This window comes from Ciona intestinalis, chromosome 2 (genome assembly GCF_000224145.3).
Source record: "Ciona intestinalis chromosome 2, KH, whole genome shotgun sequence".
Classification (NCBI taxonomy): Eukaryota; Metazoa; Chordata; class Ascidiacea; order Phlebobranchia; family Cionidae; genus Ciona; species Ciona intestinalis.
In genome coordinates, this window is record NC_020167.2 from 2,040,139 (window position 1) to 2,067,223 (window position 27,085).

At 35.8% G+C, this 27,085-nt stretch overlaps 4 protein-coding genes across 8 annotated transcripts; 1 reads left to right on the plus strand and 3 right to left on the minus strand.

The window, feature by feature from the left end:
- Positions 1 to 1,139: 1,139 nt before the first annotated feature.
- LOC778758 (calpain-15) lies at positions 1,140 to 12,071 on the minus strand. The gene is made up of 17 exons (XM_018817792.2): positions 10,241 to 12,071; positions 9,275 to 9,869; positions 9,080 to 9,201; positions 8,379 to 8,470; positions 7,761 to 7,907; positions 7,481 to 7,588; positions 7,042 to 7,145; positions 6,495 to 6,678; positions 5,793 to 5,943; positions 5,237 to 5,441; positions 4,497 to 4,655; positions 4,116 to 4,280; positions 3,879 to 3,993; positions 3,294 to 3,396; positions 2,461 to 2,618; positions 1,603 to 1,778; positions 1,140 to 1,454 (listed from the first exon to the last, which is right to left on the minus strand). The coding sequence occupies exons 1-17, from the start codon at positions 12,069 to 12,071 to the stop codon at positions 1,271 to 1,273; spliced, it is 4,599 nt and encodes a 1,532-aa protein (XP_018673337.1). The 3' UTR covers positions 1,140 to 1,270.
- A 660-nt stretch (positions 12,072 to 12,731) lies between these two features.
- Positions 12,732 to 17,436, minus strand: LOC100185872 (kelch-like protein 12). 4 transcript variants are annotated; one of them, XR_003397547.1, is made up of 12 exons: positions 17,259 to 17,436; positions 17,070 to 17,193; positions 16,855 to 16,999; positions 16,534 to 16,754; positions 15,998 to 16,144; positions 15,862 to 15,937; positions 15,692 to 15,801; positions 15,427 to 15,631; positions 15,007 to 15,153; positions 14,761 to 14,951; positions 13,999 to 14,146; positions 12,732 to 13,342 (listed from the first exon to the last, which is right to left on the minus strand). XR_003397547.1 is itself a non-coding variant. In XM_026840524.1 (12 exons), exons 1-12 carry the CDS (start codon positions 17,312 to 17,314, stop codon positions 13,060 to 13,062), a joined length of 1,662 nt encoding a protein of 553 aa, XP_026696325.1. In that variant the 5' UTR covers positions 17,315 to 17,436; the 3' UTR covers positions 12,732 to 13,059. The 4 variants fall into 4 exon arrangements, 3 of the variants coding, with proteins under 3 accessions (XP_026696325.1, XP_009857584.1, XP_026696326.1); XM_026840524.1 differs by having other exon boundaries at positions 14,793 to 14,951; positions 16,534 to 16,595; XM_009859282.3 differs by having other exon boundaries at positions 14,793 to 14,951.
- Positions 17,437 to 20,444: 3,008 nt separating this feature from the next.
- Positions 20,445 to 24,291, plus strand: LOC100186690 (cystine/glutamate transporter-like). Of its 2 annotated transcripts, XM_026840516.1 has the most exons (8): positions 20,445 to 20,571; positions 21,213 to 21,371; positions 21,452 to 21,801; positions 21,883 to 22,056; positions 22,135 to 22,282; positions 22,952 to 23,139; positions 23,498 to 23,705; positions 23,919 to 24,291. In XM_026840516.1, the coding sequence occupies exons 2-7, from the start codon at positions 21,236 to 21,238 to the stop codon at positions 23,702 to 23,704; spliced, it is 1,203 nt and encodes a 400-aa protein (XP_026696317.1). In that variant the 5' UTR covers positions 20,445 to 20,571; positions 21,213 to 21,235; the 3' UTR covers position 23,705; positions 23,919 to 24,291. The 2 variants fall into 2 exon arrangements, with proteins under 2 accessions (XP_026696317.1, XP_009857792.1); XM_009859490.3 differs by lacking the exon at positions 20,445 to 20,571 and having other exon boundaries at positions 20,632 to 21,371.
- On the minus strand, positions 24,210 to 27,068 carry LOC100175771 (cell cycle checkpoint control protein RAD9A). The gene is made up of 4 exons (XM_002130612.4): positions 26,706 to 27,068; positions 26,093 to 26,244; positions 25,556 to 25,777; positions 24,210 to 24,928 (listed from the first exon to the last, which is right to left on the minus strand). The coding sequence occupies exons 1-4, from the start codon at positions 26,974 to 26,976 to the stop codon at positions 24,341 to 24,343; spliced, it is 1,233 nt and encodes a 410-aa protein (XP_002130648.1). The 5' UTR covers positions 26,977 to 27,068; the 3' UTR covers positions 24,210 to 24,340.
- Positions 27,069 to 27,085: the final 17 nt, after the last annotated feature.

Here is a 27,085-nt window from a genome sequence, read left to right on the forward strand (position 1 = left end):
AAGAAACAGCTATGGTTCTGTTATACTTATTCTAACGGCTACAACAGTACAAATTACTTAATTTTAAAAGCATTTTGAAAACATGCTTTTTATGTTTATTATTAATTAGTATGTAAAGTGAAACTTATAACAGTTTGCAATATCATAAATTTAAATCTGGATTATAAGCATATATAACCTTTGTAAACGTAAACAAGTACATTCTCCACCAAATGTTTCGATTGACCACGTAGTAGTAGAGCCCTTTTCTCGTTCGTTCATTTGGATCGTCAAAATTCAAGAACAAACAATTTGCGACATCTCGAGCGCATTCTCAGCGACTAATCAGCAAAATACGCCGGATTCTAGATTCTGGTGTAAAATCTACGATGGAATACGCAGTCTGGAGGTTTCGGAGAAAGAAAGAGAGTTACTAGTTCCCTTAAAGGGATAAAACAGGTTGCTCTTTGGAGAAATCAGTGGCTCAATTACTAAAAATTCTCTGAACAATGTGCTGTAGCAAATACGACGTTCGCCAATGTTTAAGTTCAATCATCACACATGTGTACATTAATAACCTGCGGAACGTATAATATTATACGCCTGTGACGTCTATTATACAGTAGGGTGGGGGAAGATGGTACACCTTTTAACTCTGTTTTCTCGTCCCATTTAGCAGTAAACAAAGAACAATCAAACATTTATAAATCTATATTCTCACAACTCTAATAGACCGTTGTTAATTGTTTAAAACACGATCAGAATATATGGATATTATGTGCTAAAGGTGTCCCATCTCCCCCACCCTACTATACAATATGACATGGCCTACTAATCATTATTGATTTATTTTGATCTTGCCAGTTTAGTTACGGCAAAAAACGAAGCCCAATCACAACGGTGGGTTCTCATCTTACCCCCACCCTACTATTATATAGAAGCCTCCTAGCCGAGGAATTCCCCGCCATAAACGGCTCTAAACAGTTTACCTCAGTACAAGTTATAGGTTGTAACTAAACTTGATTCCATTGTTTTTGTCTACGTTGTTTCCGTACCTTCATTCCACTGATGCAAATGTGAGTTGGCATCAAATGCCCTAATCACAACATAACGACTTTTTTCTCGGTCCCTCATTTTTGCACATAACGCAGTTAAAGGTATTTATATTTTTCTCACATTACATATGATTTATTTTGTATTCAAACGCATGGCACTGACAAAATCCATCAAGGAAGCATGAAGAAGACAGAACAATAAAAAACGAGTCGATGAAATAAGATGAAGAAATTGGCTACAATGGACGAGGTTGGTGCAAATTTGCGACGTCCAAAGTCAGGGGAGGATCATGTTTTACAGACCTTGGCCCCCAATTACCTAAATCATCAACACCATTCCCTGCCATTCTATGCGTCAGTTTGTGTTTGACGGAAAAGCCAGAATAACTGTCCACTTGCGAAAGGATCATGATAACTTGCCTGAGAATTTATATTTAAATTTTAAAAAAGTTGGTAAACAAATGTAAACTTTACAAGACATGAGGACTTAAGGTCACAGGCATAAATTCACTAAAAAATGTCAGGCTAAAAAAGTTGGATTATTAGAGGTGTTATATAGATACCTTACCTGTGCAATGGAGGTACGCTGTCTGCTGTATACAAACTTCCCCTGCTTGACACAAGGTTGTTGCATGTTGTCTCACAACGGATGTGAAAACAAGAACTCTGGTGTCGATTCTCGGCCACCACAACCAAGCCACCCCAACCCTTAGTTAGCTGGTAACATGCAACGCCGTCCCTTACCTGTTGGTAAAATTAATTAAGAGAAATATTTTAATGATATATTTAAATTTCCCGCTCCGGGCACATGTGCGCCTTCCTCTGATGCATAAGGTATGGTTTCAAAGCTCGTCAATGCTACTGTTGTCGGCTTAAATGTCTTTGGGTAAGACGCTTAACGACTATTGCTCCAACCCAGCGGTCACTAATGTATAAACTGTCAATCATACTTAAAAACAAACACCCACAAAGTTTTATATGTGGTATTAAAAAAGACTTGTGTGTATGAAACAGAACATCCATGTTATAAGGACTGTCATGTTCCGGCCATGAGAGGATAAAGCAAGTTACATTCATATTGCAATTATACACTCAAAATGAAGAGTAATCATACACTCATATATAGTATAGTTACACTCTATAGAAGTGGGTGATTGTTTTTTTTACAGTTATGTTTTATGCATGACTGCTGATTTGAAAACTTAAATGGTAAAGTAACCACTAGGTTGGATAAGTAGAGTTTTATAAACACATATTAACATAGGTAGCATTATCAATAATAAAACCATGCAACACTCAGGTTTAGGCGTGACTTTTCAGTTTCAACCACTGTGCTACATCACTTACTAGTTTAACTGTTAAAGCAAAACTATATGACTTGATTTGAGAATATTATAGTTTTTGTATAAAAATAACAAAAACCGACCGCAGTTTCTTTCCCAGCTTTAAGTGCAAGTTGAATGACAGCATCAGCAATTAGGCCATCAATGTTATTGCATGCAGTTATTCCTACAGCATGACTGCTATGTAAGGTGAGCACATAACTTGGAGATACAAGTGCTACACCAGATGTTGATGGTGACCCTTAATTTAAAAACATATCATTGTAATTGCTTAAAGAAGCCCATATCTTGTAAAAAATAACAGTGATTTTAAGATTTCATAAACTGAACTAAAGTAGACCAATTGATAGCAGCAAGGAGAGAAAGACTAACCACTGAAATAATGTAGGTGAAAAAACTAGCTTACAAAAGCGTAAGCAGTCTAATACCCTTTTGCATGTTCAAAAGTTAGAATCACTAATCTCATATAGTAATGGCGTTATTTTGCATGGTCAACAGTTTATGCGAGTATTAACCCAGCGCCGTGGCATAGTGGTTAGCGCGTCTGCCTGTAACCCAGAGGTAATGGGTTTAATGCTCGACGTTGCTACCATTGTAGGCGTATGTGTCCTTTGGCAAGACACTTAACGAATTATCAGCAATACATAAAAAAAAATAAAAAAATCCAAAAAAAATAATTACCCACAAAGTAACATACATGGTAACTCGTAAGCTGGCACGAGGTGCTAAACCCGTGTGATAACGACTGTCATTCATTCATTCATTCATTCAACATTAATTTAGCTTAATTTAGAGCAATATTGCTGAATAAATAATAGTTATCATGCAAAAAGGATATAATTATAATAATATGTAATAAATTTTGAGAACAATGTAAATTGCTTTTATTTAAAATAACTAACAAAAACCATCTTACCACCTGCACCAGCATATCCAGACAACCAATGATTAAAAGCAAGGTTTATAACTAAGTAGGTTCCAACATCAAGCATACAGCTACAGGATTGATGTTTCTTCACCTGGGAATTAGAAAAGATCCAATAGAAAATTAACTAAGCCAATCTGTGCGACTTAAAAAAACATTGGTTAATTTCATTTTGTAATTAAAATAAGTTTAATAAATATTTTTGATAGTTTATCATGGTATGCATTTAAGAACGTATTAGATTCTATTTATACTAAATCTTGATTAGAAGTTCAGCGCCGTGGCAAAGTGGTTAGCGCGCCTGCTTGTAATCCAGAGGTAATGGGTTTAAGGCTTGACGCTGCTACCATTGTGGGCAAATATGTCCTTGGGCAAGACACTTAACGGCAAATGCTCCAACCCAGTGGTCACTAATAGGTTATCCAAATTATCAGCCATACATAAAAAAATAAAAAATCCCCAAAAAATAATCACGAGGTGTTAAACCTGTGTTATAACGACTGGTCGTTTTCCGACCACGCGATGATAAAGTTAGTTACATTCATTCATTCATTCAAGTTTTTTTGTGAAACTTACTTTTCTTTTGCTGCTTGCTACCATGGTACCAATGGTGGCTTTCCCGTTGAACACGGAAGATCGGAATATACAAATGCATGTGTCCACAGGACTTTGATTTGAACTCTCTTGGGTCCTATAAATATTTAACCCAACATGTATTGCAGAAAATACAAATTAAAATTTTCTTAAAATTACCGATGGGTAATGTGAAAAATCTTAACAGAAAATTTATAAAAATACTGATAGATAAAACACCTTGACAATTGTTGGAAGAGACTGAACTCGAGTTCACACTCTTTGAAAACCTCCAGAGTGAATCCTGTCAATGGTTCAGCAGCAGACGTAGGAAACTTGCCACCAAGGCTAACTTCCACCCAGTTTCTCCCGTATATCTTACAAATGTCAACGCTGTCAAAGTATCTGAAAAAAAAGAAAAAAGCGGGTTGTGCATAAACATTTGTAAAATTATTTTTTTCATATCCATGAATGTGACAAACAATCAAAGGGTTGGAAATAAAAGGTAAAAATTGGTTTAAACAAGTGCATAAAGAAAAGTTATATATATACATATAGGGGTAATGAGAACTTTGCAAATCAGTCAAAAAGGCATCATATATATTAAAACATTGAAAGTACTTCATCATGTCTTCAAGACACATCCAAAAAGTTCCATTGTCTGCATTTCTTTGGAAAAGCTGATTGGCTAATTGTGGATTTTGTTGCCATAGCACCGACTCATTTGACCAATCACCTTTCCATGAAAAATGTCCCCATGGGTTGCGTAGTTGCACAAGTCTGAAGATGAATTTGATATTATATCTGAAAATTACAGCATAGAAAAAAAGTACATCCACCACTGCAGCTTTAACACAAGCAGTCACATTTTATTTGATGCATTTCATATATTGGTTATTGATCTTGGTTTCATATATTAGTTATTGATCCAACCCCGGGTTTTCAAGTTTTTTGGTAATTCTCTTGGTTGATTTTATTAGTTTGGTCTATGCTCGAATAGAACAATTCATGGTTATGTTTTGTATGCCATTTAAAAAGTAATGTTAACATGTTTTAGAACCCAGAGATTACTTAATTTTCATATAAAAAAGAACATTTTTTAGAGTAAGCTTACATCTGAACACGGCATACCATATAAACCAAAGACATTTATATGCCTTTTACAATAGCAAGACACGAATACCACAACCACTAAACTTTAAAATCACTTTATAACAATACTAACTTTTATGTTTTTCTCCAATTTCGATAGCCAAGATTGAAAAATACTTTTAAAAAACAAGATATAGCTCTCTGTGTAGATAAATTTAAAAAACGGCAAAATAATTTTTGTCCACAGAAAAAAAGACAACCATACTAACCTAACATAAGTTCCATTCTGGGTTAACTCTGAAGTAACACGAAGAACACTGTAAGCGTGTCGTGGACGAAGACCAATCTGATTATATTCTTCATCATTGGTGTCCATGTTACCCCCACCACACGAGGCACCCATGAGGTAGCCTGCCTCCATTGAACTTAATAATTTCACCCACACCATGTCTTCCTCTACCTCAGTTTCAGGACCTAAAATAAAATACTCACATTACAAAAACCATACACAAACAGTGGCCATTTAAAAAAAGAGGTTTAAACTTGTGGTATTTTTTTAATTTTTAATCTTATTTTATATTTTTTTGGGAGGCTGTTGATCCCAAAAACTCTTTCTGCCCCAATGTAAACAGATGCATAATATTGTAAATATTATAAACTAAATAAACGTTGATACAAACAGTTAATACTGGTCCTACACCAACACACAGACACAGTAGACTGTACTGTTCCTATTTATACACATCTTGTTTCATGTCATTATATTCTAGTCCAATTAATAACGCCACACGTACAAAAAACAATAAATTCAATTAACTTTCATACATGACTGTTGCAGAGCTAAACTCTCGCACGGATATCCTGTCAACGTAGCAAGCCCTTCAATTGATCTACCAGCTTGTAATGCTTCATAACACCCGTGTAACTTTGCTAGAGCCTTCTCAACCAATGGAACCCATAACTGTTTCCCTCGTGCCTAAATCATACACAATTTATAATTATAAAATTTACTAATTGTTATCGCCAAAATATTCATCACTAGATATTTGTGATTCTTCAGTTTAAAATCTGAAGTAATTCAATTCACAAATGTTTTTATTGCGTCTCTATTAAAAAACGTTTATGACAATCTTTATTTTAAGGTGAAAAATAAAAAATGTGGTAAAAGTATAATTATCAAGAATAATATGTGGTTATTCTATTTTAGAATAGAATAGAATGTGTAGTTAACAAAGTTAAGTATTTTATTATTCAGCACACCATGGGAACCTGGGATTTAAGTTATTCTCAGTAAATCAACCACCCAAAACAGAAACCACACATTGAGTTAAAACATACCGGCATTTGATTCACCATAGCCAACCTAATATAGAAACATGTGCAGTGGAAACCATACCAACAATAAATATGCTTAAATGATACACTACCGTTTACAACATAAATTAAATAATTAGGAAAACTTTTTAAGAAAAAAAATTACTGCATTGAACTCAAATATAAAATATTCTAAAAAACCAATAATCTTACATGAGAATAAATAAGTCTTCTTTTTTCGTCACATGGCAGGAGATCATCCACAAATACAGTTTGCCAAACTCCTGCTTTGCAAAGTCGAACCACATAAACTCCCTCCTTGTTGTAATTCTTTGTCACCATCACCCTCTTTAAAAGGTCAGGTCTCTCAGCTAAAACAGCCAGTGCACTAAGGAACCTGCGAAATTGTTGTTGAAGTTTTTACCAGTTTTATGAAAATTTCTAAGATTGCTTAAAAAAATTAAACTTAAAAAGAGTAAAACAGAACCATTAATGGAAAATACCCAAGAGTGCGTTGTAGATTTAGTAAATTGCCTACGATAATGTTTACAAACTGTTCTTTTATGTTTGACTGATCTTATACAATAACAATAAAGATTTGCTAACTGTTTTTAATTTGTGTCTAACATTTGGGTCACCAAAAGACACATTAAAAAAACATTACAACAAGTCTAAAATCCCCCCCAAATAAAATGAGCGATTGCAGTACCACATAAAACTATATAGTAAAACTAAGAGTAAGTAAAAATACTGAACTTACCAACAATTTCCCAAAACACCTTGTTTGATGTCGGTTGGAGAAGGATTAGAGAAAACACTCCATTCTCTGTTTCTCCAATCTGTATCATTTGATGAAAATGTGATCTGTAAAATATCAACAATGAAATGCCACAAAAAAGCGAATAAAAATGGAGGTTTTTAAAATGTTGCATTTTTCAGTCGGGTAACATGAATCAAGACGATTTAGATTTGTCTTCGTAGCGTACAAAAAGAGCTACAACTAATGTATACAGTATGGTGGGCTTAGGTGAGCTGTTCCATGTTTTCTTTCTCTTCCATCATCCTATTTGGTAGTAAACAAATAATATTTACAGAACTATAACTTTATACTCCTGATTCCAAATAAACAATTAGGAAATATGGAACTTTATGTGTCCAACGGCATCTATCTTACAAATAAAATACAAAGTGTCTCATACCTGCTGGGGTCGTAACCACTGACATTTGTTTGGTCTTGAGGATGAGGAAGGAAAGTAAAGAGCATTTTCAGTTGGTGGGAACTGGTCGTCCACAAATGGCATATTTTGCTAGAAAAAAAATTAACGTTAAAGCATGATTTTTGTTATGTGTAAGAAGTTTTAAAGAGCAAAATTGCTAACAGAACCATACTTCTGTGAGCGACAGTATGATAGCCATTTTAAAAGTAAACCTTATTTTTTAATCATATTTATGTTTATTTAGCATTAATAAAACACTTACATCTCGGCAAAATTTTATGATGTTTTCCACGATCGTCATCACTTTCCTCTCAGCAATCTCCCTCATCTGATCCATGCTCATTGACTCTGGTTGAAGACTCTCAACAGATGATGGTGGAGAAATACTCATCTGCGGCACTAAGCTATTCTAAACAACATTAAACACAATTGGACACTTATTCTGGGAATAAAGTTGCTAAATGTATGAGTATTTTTAATTTTTGAATATTTGAGTTTCAACATTCCAAAAATCTGCATAAAATCGGAAACAGTTAAAAACTAATATCATAAAACTTAGCAATTAGTTGTATAGGTCTGCTTTTTTGTGTACTAATGGTGGGCTATATTTTCAAACATAAGTTACATGTAAATATGCTGTAACAGTTGTTTAGGTGTATTAAATACATGGCCCTATGCAACAACATTCCCCCAGGTATTACACTAGAAAAATCTAATTCCTACTACCATAACAACTCCTAATTCTAAGAAATCCTTACTGTTCTCACTTATATAGACCTGGGTGATTACAATTGTTAAAGTAATTCCACTAAGTTAGTAAGTATAATGCAGCTCTGAATAGTAGGCCCTCCTTAGTAATAAGTGATCATTTTCTACTTACTGTGACTGTTGCTGTTTCAACATTTGGAAAAGATTGTGTGGGAGAGGCTGCTACTAGAACAGTAGAAACAACAGAAGTTCCAACACTGGTTCCTGTTAATCAGGAAAAACAGTAAATATGTTAATTACTTGGATAATCTAACAAACCTCACTTAAGTTAAGTCTAAGTAAATAATCTGGATAAAACAGATGTTGTAAAAATCAATCTGATACAACACTAAGCTAAACCATACTACAGTCTAAATTCATACGACCATTTCAACATTTTAAGGTTAAAACGGTTAAATTTGCTTTGACTGGGTGACATTAATACAGTCCATACTAGTGTTTATGCAACAGACCATATATCCTGACCAAACATATGGTTTTTATTACAATTCATGAAAGTTAGTTTGACTGTTATGGTAAAAAAGGAAATATACACACATTTTCATAATTGAATGTGTTTAATCTTTTTTAACTATTAAAAAAAAAAGATAAAAAAACATGGGACAATAAGGTATTTAACGTTAAGATTTAATATATTGATGGGTAAAAAAGCATCTTTATTTTTACAATTGTTATACTACTAATATTATTAGTAGTAAGTTAAATTGTATAAATTTCTAAACACAGAACAGCCTACTAGTCTTGTGGAAGTTTATGAAGATTGTCACAGGTAAAAAAACTAAAATATACAACAAAAAATGAAGCTTTTTATACCAATTGAGCTGAAAATGGGGTCTGTAACATTAGTAAACATTCCATTTGGACACATGGTACCACAAGCAACACATTGAAAGACATCTGAAGAATTTCTCAAGGTGCAGGAAGAACATATCCATCTGTAGAAGTTAAATATGTTGTTAAATCAACTGTAGTAGGCCCATACCAAGAACACATAAGAATGGAACTTACTCATCCACAAAGGCCTTCATGCTTGAACTAGTTGAAGAAATACTGCTTAATCTATTTACAGTGCTGATACTGCTGGCTGCTGAGGCAGAACTTACACTCTGCCTTTGTTCAATTATTGGCATAGTAGTGTTTGGTACACAAAGGGTTTGTTGTGAATTTCTCATTGTGTTTTGTTCCATAGAAATGTCGGGGAAATACGGTCTACGGCCACATAATCTACACCTATATGTTGAAGAATAGCTATTACCAATGTGACATCTTGGGCAAAACCAATCGGCCTGTTCATACACAGAGCGTAAAGCTTGGGACTGGTCTTCAGATGGAACTAAGCTATTGCTGTGAACAATATTAGCAGGTAGAGGGGAAGGCTGGATACTTCTTGTACATTGTGTTAGTGATGTTACTTCTGTTGGTATCAAGGAAGGAGAGACAGGAGATTTGTTGGTAGGAGGAAATTGAAGTGATGACAGAGTTGTCTTAATGCTGGAAATGGTTAAGGAAATCTGGTCAGCTTGGGTAATAGGTTGGCTGTCAGTGATGGATATTTCTGCTGCTGTATTTGATGCTGTTGTAGAAGACGCTGGGAGATTGGGTTCTAAAAGTTAAACAACAAAGAAGGAATTTTAAAAAATTGTAATAATATTTTATAAAAATATAAAACATTAGATTAACGAAAAAATAACATTATGACTACTGCCTTAGCATAAAATAAGCATTGAAACTGTTGTAAACATGAATTAAACTGAATTGTTTAAGATCAAATGATTCACAACTTTAACTGTTTCTTACATTAATGTTGGAAATCTGAGCAGTGATCACTGCAGCAAGTCATTCACCTATTTTTCTTTCGCTTAGGATTACAGCAAAAACATATTTTAATTTAATAACAAAAAATGACTGTGAGTTTGTATTAGCAATATGACAGGGATTGTTCAGCAAAGTTGTTTACAGATAAAGCAAACTGACCTGCAGCAAAGTGGTCATCATTAAATTCCAATGCATTGTCTTGATCCGGATCGGCAGCATCTCCCATGGTGTCTTTTGTGTAGAGATTAACAGGATCAAGTCTCACATTGTTTTGTGGCAGCATAGAAAGATCCTGGTTAGTTGGCAAAGCTGTAGCTCCGATACTTTCTTTGGATGCCATTATTTCTTGAGTGTTATAGATATCATCATCATTGTCTTCATCATCACAGCCTAACATCGCCAACACACCTGCAGGTTTCTTGTGAGTGTCTCGATCAAAGGCAGCAAGTTCACCAAGTAAGTATTTTTCCAGGTGGATGGAACGACTTAATTTCTGTGATTGGTTTTTTGAAATGAGTAAGTCGTTATTTTGATCTAAGTCTTGAAGATGTCGCTTTAATTGATCGCTTTGTTCTGAGACATCTGTGGGATCATCGGTGATGATGTGCTTAACTCTATCCTTAGTGGGTGATCCATGTGGATTTTCTTGTTCCTCACTAGTGTGTGCGGTTAGTGCGTGCGCAGTGTTGATCATACTTTGAAAGGGTTTATGAACAAGATCCAATGGCATGTCCATTTCCTTTGAGTTTGTTACAATGGACATCTCGCCTCCATCATTCATGTTTGACTGACTGTGAGTTTCAGTGTTTGTTTGGGCCGTTTTAACAGTTTGTCCTTGAGAAAACTGCTTCAACAAAACTTTTGGACTTATGAATTCTGGGTGTGCAAGCTTTACATAACCTGCTTCACTCGTCATTGCCAATAGTTCTTCATTGGGAACGATCATCTGGTCGGTATCAACCATTCGGAAATTTAAAGCATTAATAATCGACCCAGCTTGCTTACTGTTAAAGTGATCCGATAAAAAAGTATGACAGGGGCTATTACGTATGTTTTCATTGGGTTCATGCCAATCCTTTTTATTTTCAATAATTTGATATTGTTCCAACTCCACCAACTGCTTGTCATGTGTACCAATTTGTGCACTGTAGTTTTCAAGTCCCTCATTAATGCGGTTTGAGGATAAAACATTTTCGGTTGAAGACGAATCAGTTGTACTTCGTGTGTTAGTTGCTTCGTGCTCTGACAAAGCAACCTCCATTGATGTTTCGGATTTTCCTTGTGGTCCAGCTTTCTCCGGACCTGCACCTGGAAACCTGAAGGAAGTTGGCGGAGTTGATCCTTTACTTTGGAAGAAACTGATAATGTTACTATCCTCGTTTCGTAACCGCTCTTTGAACATGAACTGTGGGATTTCTTTTCGCTTTATCTCATCGGATAGCTGCTGGCTTGTACATGATATGTCAGGCGTCATACTGAACACAGGGGGGCGCACCTGATAAGGAACTAAATCTTTCACAGAAGTTATTGCAATAGGTTTGGTTGGTGAAGTGGAATCATCAGGTTCTAAACATACGTTGCTTGAAACCCCAGGAAGTGTCCTATCCCAAATACCTGGTGGTGAATTTGGCTCATTTGCATTGTACTGTACAAGTGGCAATGGAACGCTGGGGTCTGATTGGCTTATTTCGTTCTTACTGGACACACCCATTTCATTTTTGGGCATAATATACTTCATATAATTATTATAGTCAGAAGCTGGTTTTATGCCTTCCATATTTTTAAACACTGTGCGCATCGGTGAAATTGCAATTGGTAATTCATCCCTTTTAGAAATGAACGGAAATAATTGTGGATGTTCATTTAACGTTAACATTGGTGTATTATCATCTGGAACCGTTGGATATGAAAAGTTTCTTGGGCCCAAGCAAACTTCACAATTTTTATTTCCATCTTCATTTTGTAAAGTACATCGTGTACAGACCCACATAGTTGCGATAAAAAGTTAATTTTTCTGCTCAAAGTAATAAAATAAATTACTGCCAATGAGACATAAATACTCAATGCACATAATACAGAAACTTTTAATGTGGTATTTATATTTATTTAAAATACCAATATGCTGATTTAACATTACAAGTTGTATTTATTGTTTATTGTTAATGAATCATAACTGTAATTTTTCTTTGTGTACAAATATCTAGTGGTAATGGAGATGTTTATAAACTAAACTTAGTTAACGTCTCCATTGTGACAAAGATAATGTGCATGAAAGCAAATACTAAATGTTAACATTAAAACTAAGATACACGTTTTAAATTGCACTTGCACTGACGTAGAAAACTGAATTTACGCTAGTACATTATGGATTTAAACTATTTTTTATTATCTCATTCGAAATCGTAAATAAATTACGAACTTAAGTTAGACTGTTCGTAATAAATCTAGAAATCATTTAAGTAATTTTGACCAAACTTCCTTTTGATCCAAAACTCAAGATTCCCGGGGGGTTCCCCAAACCTGCTAGCACCTCGATTTTTTCGAGCAGAGTAAGCAGAGTTGTAGAAAGTAGAAACACCTATTTCTATGGTGTTTCTATGGCTTTGAGAGTACCAGCATAGCAGCAACATTTGCTATTACTTTGCAATACTTAGTAGAGAGAAGTATTTTATTAGTAAAAAAACACGAAGAAAATCAAGACCAAACACATAAGGCAAGTTCTTGTCACTATTTTAACTGTTTAATTTGTCAATTAATGTTAACCATCGCTCGATTACTCAGAAATTTGTTGACGATTTCTGAATGATTCAACGAGAATCGTTCAATTAGAAATATAGCACAAAATTGGATAAAAGTAACTTTATTATCTTCTCGTGGGGGGGGGGGGGCGACGGTGATTATAGCATGGAGTTCTGTTATTGGTTATTGCTTTTATTCACCTTCTTATTCGCAGTTTCGTTTTACAAACTTTGGTCGACTTATTTGTCACCACTGGCACTAAGGAACGTTGAACCAGGTGATGTCTTTGCCAAAAACTCAAACTCCCGCATCGATGGCGGCGACGACTGTCTCCCAAGCTGAACCCTATTGTCTAAATGCGAACTCTCTGACAACTGATGTGCGCCTGCGTCAGAAGTATCTTCTTTGGGAAACATTGCGTGGAGGAACAAGTTAGAATCAATAGTACCGTGAACAGTCCACACATCGTTGGTTGGGTTGTACGTTTCAACTTCTTTGACAAATGATCCGTCGCAATCAATCCTGTGTCAACAATATTTATTATTGCTATAGTTATGAACATTTGAAAGGTTTTTAATTTGATTTTAGTAGAAAGGCTATACATCAAAGTAGTAGGGTAGGGGAAGAAGGGACACCTTTTTAATCTATTTTCTGGTCTAATTTTAAAGTAAACAAGGAACATTTAAAGAATTATAAAACCGTAACCTCGGGACTTACACAGACCGTTGTTAATTCTTTAAAATACGATCAAGATGTTTGAATATGATGTGCTAAAGGTGTCTCGTCTTCTCCCACCAAACTATAAAGTAGGGTACAGGAAGATGAGACATATTTACACTCTATTTTCTCATCCTATTTGGTAGTAAACACAAAAAATTTAAAACATTTTAAAACTTATTCTCACGGTTCCCATAGAGCGTTGATAATTGTTTAAAACACAATCAGGATATTTAAATAATATGCTTAAGTGTCCCATCTCCCCCACCTTACTATATACTCCTTTATAAAATAAAAGGCCAGCAAAATTATGCAGTAGGGCGAGGTAAAATGTTTTTATTTCCCTTCCATTACCATTATGGTAGTATTTACGGAATTATATATAACCTCCAGACGAATTTTCAAAACATGATTAGGAAATATATGAGATTTGGAAGCTAACGGTGTTCCATCTAACTTACCCTCCAGTTACAACGATACTTCCGTTTAACCAACAGGCAGCATGACCAACTCTTGGTTGTTTCATACTTTGACACAGTGTCCACATGTCCCAATCAGCATCGTAACGCTCTAACGTGCGATTCGCAGATATCCCATCTTTGCTACCACCTGTTACGATTGTCATAATGTACAATAGGGTGGGAAGATGGGTCACTTTTTAACTCTATTTTCTCGTCCTATTTAGATTTAGTAGTAAACAAAGAACATTTAAAGAATTATAAAATTATATCCTCACGACCCCATGGCCCGCTTTTAATTGTAAAACACGTTAAGAATATTTGGATATTATGTGTTAGTTAAAGTTCCATCTTCCTCAATCCTATACGCTATGTAGTTTTTTTCGTAAACAGTTATCCTTATTGCTTTCGTTAAAACTTACTTTCGTTAAAACTTACTTTTACGGGTTCTTAGTGTTGTTTCGTTATACACAAAAGATAAACTTAAACTTCTTTATGTATATGTTGGTAAACTTTGTAGTTTAACAACTGTGGAAAATATTTTAAACACTTATGCCACTACTTTAGTAAACTTAAGCTGAGTGTAGTGGGGTGGGGGAAGATGGGACACCTTTTCACTCTAGTTTCTCGTCCCATTTGGTAGTAAACAAAGAACATTCAAAGAATTATAAAACCGTATCCTCACGACTACCATAGACCGTTGTTAATTGTTTAAAACACGATCAGGATATTTGGATACAATGTACTAAAATCGTCCCGTCTTACCCCGCTCTACTATATATATAGTTGATTCGTACCAAAGCAGTAGATTGAATTCCCTTTGACCAATGCAGCAAACCAGCAGCGTGGTTGAATCATCGGCTCTTTTTTAAACCACTTGCGTAACATGGGATCATACATTTCCACAGAAGCTAAGTATCTTTCATCGCATCGACCGCCAATGCAGTACAAACACCCTATTCATATAAACCCACAAAATTAGTAGGATTATAATGTTACTAAATTACCAACCATTTAACGCCACCAAACAGTGACCACTTCGTCCTTCATGAAGAGCTGGTAAATGCTTCCAGAAGCGACGGAGATTGAAGTCATAACACTCAACAATATTCATATGTCGCAATAATGCGTTGAACCCACCAACAACGTAAAGTATATCTANAAGTAAGAAGTTAAACATTTTAAGCGGTAACATAACTCAATTGGTCATAAAAGCACATCTACAAATGACAAACTCAGCGTTTGAATTTAAACGATTACTTTTTTGGAACTGCTAAAATTGTAACGGTTTGGTGCTTTGCCCAAAACAATCCTTTTAGACGTTTTGACATAAACGACAGAAGTTAAAAAATGCATAGTCGCTAGAATTGGACAGTTCATATTCTGCAGTATGGTTCATTGCTTATGATGCAAACTAAAATTTGGTATTACCATCTAGTACGGCGGCACTTGCGCACTGTTTCCTATACCACATTGAATCGATACTAACTGGAACAACAGAAACCTTCATGTGGCAAGTAAACATTGTAAAAACTGTAGATGTTTCCATATGACTCGAAGCACTCTGGCCACCTAACTTATATAATAAACCCTTGTACTGTACAAAAGCGGAGCAAAGGATGTCTGGTACAGCAATCTGTAAGATTTTATACGTTGTAGCAAATACATAACACTCAATGCAAGCAACACTGCTGACCTTTGCGTCACACACCAGATAAGTATCTTCAGCTGCACCATTAAGGGAATAAGATCGTATTGTGTTTGGTGATTTCGCGCTTCCCAATACCATAAATTTAAAATCTACATCTGTTAACGAAGAAATATACATTTATGCTGTGGTTCAGAACTTTTTTGTCGTCTGTATACCTTCTTTTCGACTTTCCCACTTCTGTACTTCGTCTATTACCAGATTAAGACACCTTTTACTTTTTCGTATAAGGTTCTAAAATACAGAAGTTTTAAAAATAAAAAGTGACAAATATATTTTGTTTAAAATATATACCTCACTGCATATTATTGATTGGATAAACTGGTTTGAAAACCTGCCAAAATCAAGATTTTCAAGCAAAACAGGAAGGTAGCGTGTTCGAGTTAAACGATTAGCTTTTACCCAAGCCAACACAGCGCTGTATCTGCTCTCCTCAGTAATCTGTTAACCAAATATTATAGCATAGGGTAAGATAAGATGGGTACTACGGTACAGTCAAAGTTATTACATCTACCACTTAATAGTTTTTATCTCCTATATGCGTGTTTTTAACAATCAGCAATGTTCTTTTAGGGTCGCAAGGATAGGAAAAATACGCACCATCTTACCCAGCCATAGTATAGACATGCGAAAACAGGATTTCATTTGGGATGCGATAGCCTATATGAAAGGTAATGTTTAAATACCTCTTCATAGTTAATGGCTGTAGTCTCTCACAAGTTGCTCAAAAATTGTTACCTAATTAGTGATGTTTTCTATTCAATTTATTAACCTGATCTTACCCTAAGCTGTATACGTTGTTAAAACAAAACATTTTTAAAACATCTTACGTTTTGGAGGGTGCGTCTGTCCATATAATATTGTAATTCCGACAGAGACAAGAAGGAGAACTCTTTGGTTGAAAGAAGGGTTTTAAATTCGGCGGAGATAAACTTGTTTACAGCATCGATAAGTATCCTACTGTTGTGTGTCAAACCGAGCAAACATAGTTGAAAGCAATTCTTGTGTTCAACTATAGACGTCATAAACTCTAAGCAATCTTCTCTTGCCGCTGTTGATTTGGTAAACTTCAGGCACGTAATATTAGTTAATCGTTAACGACATATCAAACACAGTGCAAACTTACAACTGAGCCTGTACGTTTTGCTCACCTTCTATTTGCAAGAAATCTGCGCATTCCAAAATATCTAAAACATTCTCCTTTGTAAGTATAAGTTCATGACCATATATATACTCAATGAGATGTGCCACCAAGTCTGCCGATAAGTTTCCTTTCAAAACTATTTCCGTACAGTCCTGTCGGTAAAAAAAACGACTATATTTTCTGCTTAGTATTATTAACAGAAGTCACTTTCAATGGACTTACTTTGTCGGTGTAAATTTGATGTTCGAAATAAGAAGAGTAGCAAGCCAAGACTAACTTGTTGCAAGGAATGTCTGTTTCACCAACACGTACGGTTACGTCATTGAAAACTCCACCAGAGCGTGTCCTAGTATTACACGATTAAGCCTTAGAAACACCTTATACTGCTTATACTTATTGGAACCAATATACCGTTGAGCATAACTTCGCAGTTCCTCGTAAGCTTCGTCTAAAATCTCGTAACGCATCGTTGTTTTCTAGCTACAAGAATCTACATATCATAACTTCACTGTACACAGGGTAGTTGCTTATGCTTGGTATACTAACTAACGGAACTCGACTTTCGTGTATTGTTCCACGCAGATGAATAGCTTGCGTGGGCGACAATGAATGGGCGTCATTTCCCCGTTCCTCGGCAAAAGTTTTATGTTGGATAGATAATCTGCATCTGCTTGTGTCTTATTGTTTATTACTTTTAAATTTTAACTGAGTTCATAATACTATTTCTCTCCATTACAATCTCCAACGACGTGCCAATTGTAATGCTGATCGGTGTGCTGTATTTATAGTTTAAGCTAAAGTTGATTATACCTAAGTACGATTATTGTAAGCCGTTTGAGTCTAAGAATTACTATTTACCTGTATGTTTTATTTCAAATTAACAAAAAATATTTTTACCGCTGTATAACCATATCTCACGACTCGGAAAGACCGTTGTAAACTGTTAAAAAAAAAACAGTATATACGTCTTACACTTACACCATAATACTATATATAGTAAGGTGGGGGAAGATGGGACACCTTCGGCGCATATTATCCGAATATCCTGATCGTGTTTTAAACAGTTAACAACGGTCTAGTGGAGTCTTGAGCATATAGTTTTATAATTCTTTGAAAGTCCCTTGTGTACTACCACATTGGACGAGAAATAAGAGTTAAAATGTCTCCCAACTTCCCCCACCCTACTATATATAAACAAAAGCAAAGAACAGAACTATATTCCTATATATAGTAGAGTGGGGTAAGACGAGACCCTTACGAACATATTGCGCAACATTTCCAAACTCAAAATGACTGTTTGGGGTCACAATACGTATTAGTTTGAACAACAAGTGCGCAGGCCATACATTCACATCAGCAAATTCTATGTTTAGAAGCTCGTCTTTAATTTAACTTCTAATTGATGACTTCTCGTACAAACAGGCCAATTTCGGAAGTTGGCTAATGTATCACGAACTAACCGCGCTATAACTTGTTGGATATCCGAGTGACTCTGCCTACAATATCCTTATTTCAACATGGTCGAAATTGCAATTTCCATGGTCTAGTCACAGCAACGAGATGAGCAACGAACCGATCTATGTGCGATGGGGAGCAATCCTTATCCGCGTGACTGCAAACCCAAGATTTAGCTTGGAAGTTTTACGTTCGTGTAAATGCCATGTGATCGTCTTTGTGTAGCGAAGCAAAGTAATAAAACAGCACGATAATGTAGATAGTATGGGTGCTTACCTCAGTTAAACCAAGAGCCATAGAAATAGCGAGTAGTCCAACAGATTGTTACGTAAAAGGCAATTTGAACGTTAATTTGTGCCCAAATAACACAGTAGGTGTAGAGAAAATGCATGTTTTTCGGTGTTTTAAAGCGAACCTTTGATTTAAAAATAATTTGAATATTTTAATACTAAACAAACATGCATAACCTGTGTTTTGTATCGAAAAATGTCAAAAACGAGATCTATAAGCGGTGAATTTGTGACATTTTAGTCATTTAGTATGGTTAATTTTATATTTTTTTGCAAGGAATGTTTGATAAGGTAAATATAAGCTATTTTACGCTTTCCCACAAACGGAAATCGCAAACAAAACTAATCATATTAATATTAACTAATAACTTTTTATTTGTCTCTTCGATTACGGTAGCGAAGATTTGGAAATATTTTAAACAAAAGAGAGAAAAAAGATATAGCGACAAAACAATAGTTGTTAAAACACGCTTACAGGTAAAAACATATTTACAATCCTAACTAGTTTGTTTAAATTCATTGCAAAAGTCACTGCTTTTGGAAACAAGATGAAGGCAGTTGGACTACTCAGTGTTTCCCCGACTCTAGTTGAACCTGTACAGAGCAATTAAACAGATCAAAGACGTGTAGTTGGGTGGGGGCGATGGGACACCTTTTTATTCTATTTTCTCGTCCTATTTGGTAGTAAACAAATTATAAAACCGCATCCCCAGGACTTCCATACCGTTGGTAATTGTTTAAAACACAATCAGGATATAGTTGGATATTAGGTTCTAACTGCTAAAGGTTTTCATCTTCCCCAACCCTACTTTTATAGCTCTTAGTAAGTCTATTTATATACTTGGGTATGTATCAACAGAGTCACTTAATATAACAAACAATCAACGTGGCAGTTTTCACTTCACAATGTTGGCTTGCAGTGACCATATAGATCCTTTTTCGTCGAACTGTTGTTCTTGATTGTTGAGCACGTAAGTGGTCATATAGATCCTTTTTCGTCGAACAGTTATTCTTTTTGTTGTTGCTTGTTGTTTTTGTGCGTCTTTTTGAGCACGTTAGTGGCTATATAGATCTTTGTTTTTTTGCGCAGCTTTTTTCCACACTTATGTCAGTTCTTAATTCTAGCGTTTATTCTCATTCTCTTGATTTTAAATCAAATCAGAATAGCCTACATCTATAATTTTTAAACTAAACTTTCAGATTTAAAACCGCGTGATTAGCGAAAAAATTACTCGTGATTACTGTCCTCATGTAGTTTAACATAACAGTAACACTGCTGTCTGGGAGTTTGGGGGGCACGGCAGCACGTGTGTTGGTGTTGGTGAGATAATAAATCCACACAACCATTCACGACTGAATTTAAATAATACCATTTAGGTGGAGACGCATTAAATGCACTACTCAGCTACTCTTATACCTTAATTGGACTTAATCTATTTCGTAAACTCACTAGAGAAATCATATTCAGGGTACACCTACTGTTTAATTTTGCGACATCCAGATAAGAAAATCTTTTAGAGCCAATACAGTATTACGTAAAAGAAAGTAAATTAGGGGGAAAGATTGAACTTAAAACAAATTTAGGGTTTAGAAACTCTAAAACACATCGGTATTTTGTTTTCTGTTTTAAAAAGTCCAAAACAAAAACTGGAAGCGGATAATTTGTGACATTTTAGTCATTTAATAGGGGTAATTTTAGTATTTTAAAGAATCCATTAAAGATAAATAAAAGCTATTTTACTCCTTCCCACAAATGAAAAACGCAAACAAAACTTAACAAGTTCGTTTAAACCCATTGGGTTATTTTATATTTATTTTCTAAAGATGTTTGACAGGGTACAATAAGCAAATGTTTAAATTATACGTGCTCATCCATTAGAGATTTGCTCCTTTGTTTTTATCAGCGTTAGATGTGGTACTATTTCAATCGCTATCGCGTTTCACTTCGACAATCCGCCCTTTTGGACCTGCAGCATGCAGTAAGTATAATTAACATTTTTGCTTTGTCGCAATAGATAGTTTGGTTGCGGTGCAGCAGTAGTTACTTTGGTAGATCGTTTACTTTTATAGGTTGGAATGTGTTATTGCTTATTATCGTTTGCAGATATTCATCATTTAGTTCGTCAAACATTAATAAACAAAGGTTTAGTGCATTAAAGCCACGAAACAAAAGCGTCGCACTAGAGAATACATATGTAACACAAATGGGAAAAGAAAAAAAAAGCGAAAACATGTCCCGTTTTACCTCATTCCACCATACTAAAAATGAACGCGCTTTAAGCGCCTTGTACGAATCGTATCAAATAATTATGCAGCTTGACCATCAGAATAAAACACAACACCTCGATCATGTTCGTTCGTCGATTTCTAAGAAGGAAAGCCGCCGCAGTTGCAGCTTTAGCTCATAAACATCCATCCTATCGTACGGGGAACGTTCTTGTGTGCTTGGGCAGCTGTAGTCTTGAGCTGTCGCTAGTAAATTGACGCATTTGGCAACATAATTTCCTGCCATAAGAGTAATACGCTAATGCATTCCTAAATACGATGCAGTGCAAACCACTTTGTTTTGACAGTCATATAGTGTCCAGCCAGTCTAATTAAAAACGTATCTGGTATCTAGGCAAAAAGTATAGCTGACCAAGAATGGAGAAGAATGAAAAGTGCAGTGGTAACGAACCATTGGAGTTACGACGCAAAATTGGTTTCTGGAGAGGTGTGTCAGTTATTTCTGGTCTTATCATCGGTTCCGGTATATTTATTTCACCTGTTGGAGTGTTAGGTAAGTGTTTCCATTTAAACAAAATCCTGTGCGATAGGAAAAAAAACATGAAGGTAAATGGGAAATTCCGTCGGTTGCAGATGCGGCTAACAACAGCATCGGAATCAGTCTAATAGTTTGGCTTGCCGGAGGCTTGATTGCCATGTCCTCCAGTCTATGTTTTTGCGAACTTGCCCTCTCAATTCAACAATCAGGGGGGAATCTTCCAATTTTCAGTCTTGCGTATCATCCAGTTGTGGGCTTTGTTTATATTTGGAAAATGCTTATAGCACCCTTGTTTGATTCGGTGTCGCTGCTTGCTTTCGGCAGGTACGCCACGGAAGCATTTTTTGGATGTAACCCTCCAGTCTCTGCAACAAAGCTGGTGGCTTTGTGTCTTATGTTTAGCATCGTCTTTATCAACTGCAAAAGTGTGTCTGCGACTCTAAAGGTATGGATTGCATTAAACTGTCACTGAAGTCACTTTAACAAAACGCGAACGATCGTATAACCAACGTGTTATGCCTTAAAGTTTCAGATGGTTTTTACTGGTTGTAAGTACGCTGCCTTGAGTGCAATATGCTTCGGAGGAATCTATCGATTAATTAACGCAGATCCTGTTGGCATTCATAACTTCTCTCACATTTTTGATCCTGAACCAATCAAAAACATCGAATGGGGGCGATTTACGTTGGCATTTTACAAGGTTACGATATACGTTGTATATTTGTTTAAAAGATAAAACACACCCATTCACCCAAATGACATTTCTTCAAATTTGCAGATATCATGGCCATATTCAGGCTTTTCTGGATTAGCTTTTCTTGTTGAGGAAGTTAAAAACCCGGAAAAGACTCTTCCACGTGCAACAATTTTTGCGGTTTCTTTAGTAACTATTTTCTACATATTCGTAAACGTTGGCTACTTTGCAGGTTCGTGTATTTCATAAATTTCCATTGGAAAAAGGACCTACAGTGTATGTTAATAGTAAATACTGTATTATATAGTCGGGTTGGGAAGATTGGACACATTTTCATTTTATTTTCTCGTCCCATTTGGCAGTAAACAAAGGATATTCAAAGAAATATAAAACCATATTCTTATAACTTCCACTGACAGCTGTTAGTTGTTTAAAACGCGATCAGGATGTTGGAGTATTATGTGCCGTTTTTCCCGACCGACTATATATATCATATGTTCATTGTACAACATGACATAACATTAATATATCTATTTGGTAACGATGATTGCAGCAGCATAGAAAAACGAAAAAAATAGAAGGCAAAAAATGCAGTTGTCATAACACGCTTAATTAAGATACTAAATAATTACAGCCCTTAGTTAAATAGAAAGCATGGCTGTTACGCCCAATAAATATTATTTATGATAAGACGTTTAAATAAATTCAAAAGATTGTCTTATTGGAAGCAAAGGGGAGGCCAATACATCATCGTCAATACAATTACCACAATTTCCGACGGAAATGCTGCAGTTCGAATAACAGATCCATTTTACTACGGTTCCAATAACATGCTACAGTAAAACGTTAACTGATTACGTTAACTGATTATAAAGGCAATAAGGCATGTCTCATATAACAGTGTTGTCGCCAATCGAAGTTCTCTCTTCGGAAGCAGTGGCTGCTACGTTTTCGTACAAGCTGGTGGGAAGCTTACCATGGTTGATTCCATTGCTTGTCGCAATCTCTACTATCGGGTCTTACAACACTAGCATCCTCGCATTCTCACGGTGTGCGTTTGTTGCCGGTAGAAATGGACAGCTACCTAAGGTATGGTAGACTAATCAATGTGGTTTACATTGTACAATGAACATCGTACAATACAGATTGTTCAGTACATTTTCGAAAACCGTTTACAGTGCAATATATTGCGTTGAACAGTAAGATAATGCATCTTGCGGTTCAGTTGCTTTACAATGTAAATAGTAGGGTGAGAGAAGATGGGACACCTTTAACGCATAATATCCAATTATCCTGTTCGTGTTTTGAACGAACAGCGATCTATAGGAAAAAAGAGCATACGGTTTAATGAAATATGAATGTTCTTTGTTTACTACCAAATGGGACGAAAAAATAGAGTGAAAGATGTCCCATCTCCCCCCTCCATATGTCATCATCATTTTACCAGCTCTTTGAAATGGTCCACATTCACAACTTGACACCTGCTCCAGCTATTGTGGTGACTTGTGTGTTTTCAATCACACTTATTGCAATCGGTGAGTTGGATCCACTGATTGATGCGCTTGGGTTCACGGGTTGGCTTCACTACTTTATGAACGCAGCTGCCGTGCTTGTGCTGAGAAAACGTAGACCTGATCTTCCACGAACCTTTTAAGGTGAGTGTAAGTCTTATAAAACAGATGTAACTTTGTAGGTGATTACTTTTGGTAATTTTTAAATGTATGGCTGCCAAGTACGTAATTGCTGGGCTGTTAAACGACTGCACAAGAAAATGGTAGCAGGGTCGTACTTCGTACTTTCTTTGCTACAGGCAGGGCCGCTAACATCTGCGCGACGGCACCGGATATTAAAACGTTTTATTGTCTCAGGTTCCAACGTTCATTCCCCTGATGATCTGCTGCATCTCGATAGTGTTTATCATCTGCCCAATAATACAAAACCCTCATTTCCTATATTTCTACTCTATTATTCTGATGGGAGTCGGCGTTATAGTCTACCATTTATTTGTTGTAAAGAAACTGGAACCTTCTTTCTACCCCGCTATACAGGACTTTTTACAGCGATGTTTTCAACTTGCACTGCCGGACACTAAAATTGCTTAACTGCCCTAAAACTTCTAAGCTTATCGTTGCTGCTTAAAACACATAAACAGTTCAGTGTTTGTAGAGTTATTGACCCATATTGTGACTCATATACAGCGCTCGTATGATCACAGTACGCTCATGGAATTAAAAAAAAAAAAACGAAAAAAAAACAAAATAACCTAAAATCTCCTCGTAGACATGCAAAATCAGGTACCATCTTCGTTGTCAGAGTCTGGCGCTAGTACTAAGACTGTACGGTCTAAATCGTTGGGTTGAGTGGCTGCGAAAAATACGGTTTTAACGTTTTTAAAACACGGCTGCTTTGGTGAAGGCGAGTTAAACCCTTCGTAACGGGTTGCGTTTGTCTGTTCACCCCCTTGCAGCGGTATTTCTGGGCTCACGTCATGTTCCGAATTAATTGAATCACAATCTTTCGGCTGCGGCAGCTTTGTCGGCTGCGGCTTTGCGTTCGTCTTTTGAGCGGAGACCTTCCGAAGAGGTTTTGGAGCTACTTTTGATCTGGAAGGTTTCACAAAACTCCGCTTGTTAGTCGTGGGGAATGTTGTGTTGGTGGTAAAGTTTGCAGTCGCGTTTGAATGCTGGGAATTTTTATCCGTAGCAATAGTAGCAATCACGAAGTTTGCACGAAAATATCCATTATGCCCGAGACTGAAGATTATAGGCTTTCCACCAACCTCAAAATGTATATTCACTGGCATTGCTGCTACCTCACAAAAAGCAAGGATTGCACGAACATCTTTCAAGCAGAAAGTGACGTCTGTGTCAACACCGATCTGAAAACAAACACAAAATTAAAGTGGCACAGATCATAGTAGCATATAAAACGGTTGTTGTGAATATGTGTCCTTGAAAATTTACTTTTATCAATCTATTTTTATTCAAAACCAGTGGTTTTTTGAACCACACCTTTCAGTTCCCCTTACTTTTCTGGCTGTCTTAATGGCCACAGTTATAAAAATGCAGTCATACGAAAAGTAAAACTACATTGCACCATACCTTAAGCTGCCATGTTAAGTAAGAATAAATGAAATTGAGAACTGTGTCTTTTCTAGGCCTTTAACTACATATTTCATGTTACAGGATTTTATCATGCAGGACTTTCATAACAATATTTTGCAGGAATCTGAAACTTAGGTTTTCATTTTGCCCAACTTTTAACCAAACAGAATCAAAAATGTAAATGTAGTGTAAAATGAAACAAAATTTCAGGCATAGAACAGAGGCCAAAATAATAGTTAACTTGGTTAGTGGTTACACAAAATTAAATTTCTCATTTTTTTATAGCAAATATCAAAAACTATTAATAGTCCTGTCCACATACAAAATACAAACCATTACAAATAGAAATAAATAATCAGAATCCAGAACATGAATCCATTAAAGCATCAAGTTAACATCACCTGGTATTGTGAAAACTCTTCTGGGTTAAGGGAAACCTCAGTTTTCATCAGTTGAGCAATTTCATCACTTTCATCATCTGAGTAACTTCTCAACACAACTTTACAAGGTGAAACTAGCATCGTTATTTCTTCCAGACTGGACGAGAAATTAATCACAACATCCGATAAAACTTTATGGTCACATTTTAAAACATTAGGTGAAAGATCTTTTGCAAAAATCGCCTGAAATATAAAATTGACAAAAAAATTAAATTTATTTGTTCAGTTGTTCAATTTTTATTAAATTTTAGTACTAGTAATAAAACTGTTACATCAAACGTACAAAATGATGGGAGTTATTAAGCCAATAAGAATACAATGTATTTGTACATGTCATTTAACCAATCATTCATACACTGTCACTGACTTATGACTAAAAAGCAAAAACCCACAATGAAACACGCAAACACCCCAATTAACAAAACGATTTTAACCCCTACTAACTTGGTGCATAACCTCTACCCTATAAAGATTAGTTACAAACAATTGTACATTAACCTGTAATGATTCACATTCTTGAAATGTGAGGTGATGTGTTTTAGTGATACCATGCTTGCATTTCAGTTGAAACACAAGTCTGCACTCATCACCATCAAGGTCAATATCACATGTTTCCACTGATCTTTCTATGTTTGCAAGTGATTTGAACACTGAAAAGTAAGCATTAAGCCCATTATTACAGGTAAAGTATTTTAGAGTTACTTAATACTAGCTAATCTAAGGATGGTGTATGAATGAATGAATAAAGGTAACTTATTATATCCCTGTGTGGCCCTGTGGCCGGAAAACGACAGTCATTATAATTTGGGTGTACTGTTTTATACACCTCATGCATGCTTATGAGTTACCACTTATATTACTTTGAGAGTGATTATTTTTTGGTGGCTTTTATTCTTTTTAAGTATGGCTGATAATTTGAACAACCAATTAGTGACCACTGGGTTGAAGCAATTAACCATTACCCCGAGTTAGAGGCAGTCCCGCTAACTACGGTGCCACAGCACCGGCCTATGATATATTGGCACTTGTTACTGGTCACATAAAAGTGTTGATCCTAAAATGTTACTACTTTTAATTTAAAAAAAAACTTGACTACATGTTTAAATCTTACCTTGAAGTAAAGTCTTTAAAGCAACTTTGCATCTGGTAATTGGTAAGTTGTCGTCGTCCACAGTTAGGTCGATATCCGACCCTGCATTGTATACTTGAAACAAAGGTTTCATAAAAAGGATACTGACGTATGCTGATCTTGACGAATTAACCGTTTTGAGTGCGAGACCGGTATCCAGAGGCTCAAAGTAAACATAGTGACCAAGTTTCGCAAGGCAATGTATCGCTTTTGCAAACAACTTAACGTTTGCTCCTGGCAAAACACACTTCATGTTTTGGAACTCGATTAACAAACCCGCCAGATAATGAATTTGTCACGTGACAAAAACAGCATTTTATTGGGCACGTTAGTGGTCCAATAGATTCTTTTTCGTCGAGCAC